This window comes from Scardinius erythrophthalmus (genome assembly GCF_964197995.2).
Source record: "Scardinius erythrophthalmus genome assembly, chromosome: 12".
In the NCBI taxonomy this organism is placed as follows: domain Eukaryota; kingdom Metazoa; phylum Chordata; class Actinopteri; order Cypriniformes; family Leuciscidae; genus Scardinius; species Scardinius erythrophthalmus.
Genome location: NC_138232.1, coordinates 4,731,324 through 4,737,421, shown reverse-complemented (window position 1 = coordinate 4,737,421; position 6,098 = coordinate 4,731,324). Strand labels below are relative to the sequence as shown.

Below are 6,098 nucleotides of genomic sequence, written 5' to 3'. Positions count from 1 at the left end.
AAAACAATTAAAGTGTGTCTGTATTCTTTTTACATTGGGAAATAAAAAAGATATATATGTTTGTGTTCCTAAAGAATAATAAAGATGCAGAAAAGAGATATATATATATATATATATGTGTGTGTGTGTGTGTGTGTGTGTGTGTGTGTGTGTGTGTGTGTGTGTTAAATATAATACCCTGGTTATATCAGGGGATTTCAAAAGATGTCATTTGTCTCAATAGAAGCAACCAAATCAAACCACGTTCACAAATACATTTTGAAACTTCACAAACACAGCACCACTATACTTTTTTTTTTCTATAAGTATATCTACCGCCTTTTTCAGAAATATTTTTCTTGTAAAGTAAACTTGTGTTATCTATCTTTAAAATAATTGTCACTTGGTATGACGTTATGTAGCATTAAAGTGTTTTTAAGCGTGGCTTCATTGTCAAAATTATTTAGGACACTGAGTATTAAATACGATAAAGTTTATTATTACTTGAATATGACATGCATCCTCAATTTTTTTCAGACTTGCTGATTGATCAACATTTACTTCAGACCCTTAGCATTAACATTTCAAAACAGGATCTCTCTTGATGCCAACAGACCTTTAAACGTCTAAAACAATCTCTCTTATTATGTTCCATGATCTTTTCTGCATCTCCCCATAGACGTGCTAATCACTCCCAGGAATACAAGCTTCAGAACAACAAGTGTTCCTGACTGCTTTGACCTTCTGCCTGCGGATCTCAAGGGCGAGAGACGCTGGAGTCTCTCCTGCCATCGCTCTTGCTCAGACTCAGTGGAGGTTGTGAAATGTCAGAGATTCCCGCTAGTCTCAGTGGAAGTGCTAATTACCCAAAAACACACTGCAACTCAGATGCTGAAAGGACAAATGTCTTGTTATCCCAACAATGCTCCCTTTTGTGAATGATTGGCTTTTTTAGGAACACAAACACATGCTGAGGGAAAGGTCAAAGTTTTCCAGAAAGGATTGAGTTAATTGTTTGTTTGTTTTTGAACAGCCGTGTGATATGAAGATGATGTGAAGACAAGGTGATGCAACTTTACAGCCTTATTGGGATATTCACTAATATTTATTTAACTGATGATAAGACTATATCACAATCATGGATTTGGCTAAACCTGTCAAAGCCAAAAACAAAATAAATCCAATGATATTTCATATATAATTTATATCATTCAGATTTGCTGAATTGATGCTCAAGAAACGTTTCTTTGAAGACAAGTAGCCGCCCGTACACACCGGGACGAATATCGGCGCGCGTTATTCGCCAGCGTTTTTCAACGCGTTTTTTGTGTTCACACCCAAGCGATTTTCGCTGACGATGAGCCGAGTGAACATGCAAATTCATTCCCTGACATTAGATGGCGCTTAATACCACTCCATAACAGTTCTCTTTTATCAAGATTTTTGTAGTCACTGTCGCGTTTGTCATATAGCTCTTTATGTTCCGACACCAACGAGACCAGCAGCTTTACATTCATCTTGCCTTGCATCTTCCTCATCTTATTTCTTCCCGGCAGTGTTTAGCATAGATATCAGATAAAGGCTAGATGTCTCGTCCGCGCTGCTGGCCAATGGAGGTCGACGTCCGCACACGGCGGCCATCTTACGACAGGGTGCTCGCTCACTCGTAACATGGTGCATGTACTTTTAAATAACCATAACTTGCTCAATTTTCTACCAATTTTCAAACGGTTTGGTTTGTTATAAACGTCAGAGATGTAGCTATGAAACTGCATGTGAAAAATTATACAAATGGACTTCCATATGAAAGAATTATAGCCACGGTAATGACGTTTGTAAGAAACCAAACCGTTTGTAAATCCGTCAAGATTTCACCGAGATAAGAGGATTTGTGTGCATGCTGATCACTCACCTTAATTCACAGAGCCCTGTAGTAAGATGGCCGCCGGTGATGCCGGAAGTGACTCCGCCTTAAGACATCTAGCCTTTATATGATATCTATGGTGTTTAGACGCTACTCGGCATATATCTTCTTCGCCGTTACGTATGTGTGCTTGGCAAGACCATTTTGTGTTTGAGCACCCCCAAGTTGTGTTTTACTGTAACTTCAGAAGCTCCAGACACGTGAGCAAAAGCGCCAATCTCATTGGTCGGATAGTTTTTGACGCGGCGCGTCAAACCAAAAAAAAGAACCCGAGGCGTTTTTTTAAAAAATGACGCTTTTACGCGTGGCGTTTTTCGCGTCGGTGTGCACACTCACATTGGCGCCCTTTGTTTAGTCACGAGGAATTAAACGTCGGCGAATATCGCGCGCAAAATTCGTCACGGTGTGAACAGGCCTTAAGACAATGCATAATTTGCAGGGATGGTCTTTGGTGCATTAATTATTTCTTTTAATTATGATTTTTTTTTTTTTCAGTAGTGACAATAGATAGTAGTAACAATTCCAGTGGTTACATTAATTTTAAGTTTAGTTTTTTTTTTTTTTTATCTATAAAAACTACAGTAAGAGAAAGGTTCAAATGTCACGATGGTCTGGATGTTAGACTCTAAAAATGCTGGGTTGTTTCAACCCATATTTGGGTCAAATGTGGACAAACCCAACTGCTGGTTTAAATTAACCTTTTAAAATGTTTAATTTAAACCAACAATTGGGTTTGGCCATATCTGACCCAAACATGGGTTAAAACAACCCAGCATTTCTAGAGTATAATATCACACCCTAAATTGTTGAAAATGTATTTTAAAGATCTTAGGAAATAATGATAATTAAGGTCTTTATCATGGTTCTATCTTTGCCACATCAAATTGACTTTTTCTTTATTATTTTCATATGGTCAAATGATATTTGCAGCATATGACAAAAGGAACTTGAGTATTAGGTTTTCCTAGGCCTCACTGAGCTGATGGTGACTGTACTATACAGATTGAATCATAATCGAAGAGTAGGCTGGTTTCCAGTTTAGAATCCTACATTAATCAATATATAAGAATGATATATACAAATGTATGAATATTGAAAACCCATTTGCACAGACAGGCTGCAAATTCAAAAGTGCACTGAGATGAAAATGTGCATGCCACATCACTACATTAAACAAAATAAAACTTTAAAATGTGAAATATGATATTCAATGTTTGCATTTGAAAACCTTTGAAACCTCGATAAACAGTGGGATCATTATTCTCTATAATTAAAGACTTATTGTCGCATTTTATTTCCACTGTATGTTGCTTGCAAACATTGGTCTTTAGCAGAATATACAGCTACTTTTGAATGGCTGTCAGTGGAGAAAGATGTTTTTGGCAGCACAATGGTGCAATCACAGAACTTCCTGGAAGAAGAAAAAATTGGCAAAATTTGCACCTTTAGAGGTACAACAGCTTATCACTGGGACAGGCTACCTTATGCAGCCCTAAAAGGTGCATTTGAGTAGTAATATGTACCCTTAAGGTGCCCTTAAGACAAGCTGAGAGTGTAACCAAAACTTGACTTGAAAGTCAAAAGTTTCAAGAAGTCATGCCATTTTGCTTTAAAAGAAATATTTGCTTTACTCTTCTGACGTCACATGAGGTTAATCATGCGCAGACACCCACCTCTATTACCAAGACGATCATCACATGATATAAAAGGAGATTTTTCGCCAGACTCTTTTATAACAGGCTGGAAAGTCTGCAGAGGTATTACTGTAAAAACATCTGACCTTTATGTGACTCTTTGATCAATTTAATGTTAATTTTCTGATGCAATTGAATTTTACATTGAGAATAACATTGTTCTATCTAGACATTGTAGTAAAATTGATACACAATGTTTAACCTTTCATGTTCTCTATTTTTTCCAGAAAGTTGTGTTATTAAAAGATGAATGTTTCACTGGTGGGTAACATCACCCAACCCACAATTCTGCGGGACAGCTATAGCACAGCGGTGGCTAAGAATGTGATAGTGGTTAGTTTGTGCATCTCCATCAACTATATCAACGGCACGCTCATCCACACCTTCATCAAGCATGAGATCTTCAACGGAAACCCTCGGTACATTCTCTTCATTCATATGGTGTTCAACGACACGATTCAGCTGATTATTACAGTCCTTCTTCATGTGTTGAGCTACATTATGTTTACTATCAATGTCTCTTTCTGCTGTGTCCTATTGATGACCGCTATATTCACAACGCTCAACACACCACTGAACCTGGCCGCCATGGCTATAGAGCGCTACATCGCTATCTGCAACCCTTTGCGTCATGCTCAGATCTGTACCGTATCTAAAACATACATCCTTATCGGCCTAATCTGGAGCCTGAATGCCATCCAGGCTCTACCAGACCTGTTCGTCCTGTTGGCTACACAACCACAAACCTACTTCTACAGCAATATCTTCTGCTTCAGAGATTATGTGTTCAATAACCCATATATGATAGAGAAGAGAAATGTTGTGTATATTATTTACCTGGCATTTGTTGGGCTGACTATAGTGTATACTTACATAAAGATCATGTTTGTTGCAAAGTCCACAAGCTTGGATGCTGGCAAAGCTCGAAGTACCATCATCCTGCATGGGATCCAGCTTCTGATGTGCTTGCTAACGTTTGTCGGGCCCTTCCTGGACAAGCTGCTGACTCAAATGTTTCCGATGCTTATTCTGGAGATGAGGTTTTTTAATTATTTAGTAATCCAGATAATGCCCAGGTTTGTCAGTCCTATTGTGTATGGGGTGAGAGATCAAACATTTTGTAAGTACCTGAAAAGATACTTACTGTGTACAATGTTTGAGATGAGGAGTACGATAAAAACTCTCCAACCCAAAAAGAATTTGGCGAAAGTTTCCGATAAATCCATATGAAGGTTTGCTATATCACAATATTGTAAAGAAAGCAACATTTGTGAATAAATCTGATTTGTAGACATGTGTGAAAGAAATTAATAAATATTTACTGGTCTACATATGCGGTGATTACTGATTAAAGCATATAACGTGAAAAGCAAATGATAATTTGAGTGTATGCATGGCAGCTGTATGTGGCACTTTACAGACATAAAAAATTTCTCTTTATGAAAAAGAAAACACACATATATTCATAGCTTTTACATGGAAAATCTCAGACTCAAGTATCCTTTTCACAACACAAAATAAGTGTTTCATCTATATAAATGTTTCATTCACGGTAACTGCCTTTCATAAAGCTCTTACTATAAAACGTTTTATTTGCATCTCTTCTCGTTCAGTTTAATACATTTGTCTAATATTTAATCCAACTGAACTTAATCAGTGAATCATTTGGTTCACTAATAGATTTCTATAGATATTGATTCTATAGAAAATTTCCATACAACTTGTTTACAATTTCCGATATGGATAACTAAATGTAATGAATTCTTTTTACATAAGTGATTTATAATAACCACCACTATGTTCAAAGTGTGCACACACGTGTGTGTGTGTGTGTGTGTGTGTGTGTGTGTGTGTGTGTGTGTGTGTGTGTGTGTGTGTGTGTGTGTGTGTGTGTGTGTGTGTGCGTGAGAGGTGTGTGCGAGACAGAGACAGAGAGAGAGAGAGAAAGAGAGAAATTTGCAATTTGTGAACAGAGATGAAGGGAGAGGAAACAGTCGATGACTGTGTAACATCAGATTGATCAGAGATGCATCAAGGGAGACAAATACATCAAATACACCATTTTACATAACAACATGTACATATTCCACATTACTGTAACACACCCGTATAATGTTCAACTACAGTACAGATTCAGTCATATGCCACAGTGAGAACATTTACTGTATTGGCAGCAAACTCTGTTCTTGCACAAAACCTCATGGCAGTTTCATAACCTCATCACAACTTTTGACAACACACTAAATACTATTACCAACATTATGGATTCAATTATATAAGTTAGGTAATATAAGTGTATTTTCTAATGTGGCAACTGTAGCCTGTATTACTGTAATTATTTCAGTAACAAGGGTGATTTGAAACATGTATCTTGCATTGTTTGCTGTTGAATGAACTGATTGTTAAAAGTACTAAATTGAAAGAAGATCATACTATTGTGTTTTGGTGATTAAACCAAATTTTCTCATTACATATTACAATAATTATGTGTTTGGAACAAT

At 37.0% G+C, this 6,098-nt stretch overlaps 1 protein-coding gene across 1 annotated transcript; it reads left to right on the top strand.

Moving 5' to 3' along the window:
- Window positions 1–3,843: 3,843 nt before the first annotated feature.
- Window positions 3,844–4,827, top strand: LOC308699119 (odorant receptor 131-2-like; the record flags this gene model as incomplete). The annotated part of the gene is made up of 1 exon (XM_081379708.1): window positions 3,844–4,827. One exon carries the CDS (start codon window positions 3,844–3,846, stop codon window positions 4,825–4,827), a length of 984 nt encoding a protein of 327 aa, XP_081235834.1.
- Window positions 4,828–6,098: the final 1,271 nt, after the last annotated feature.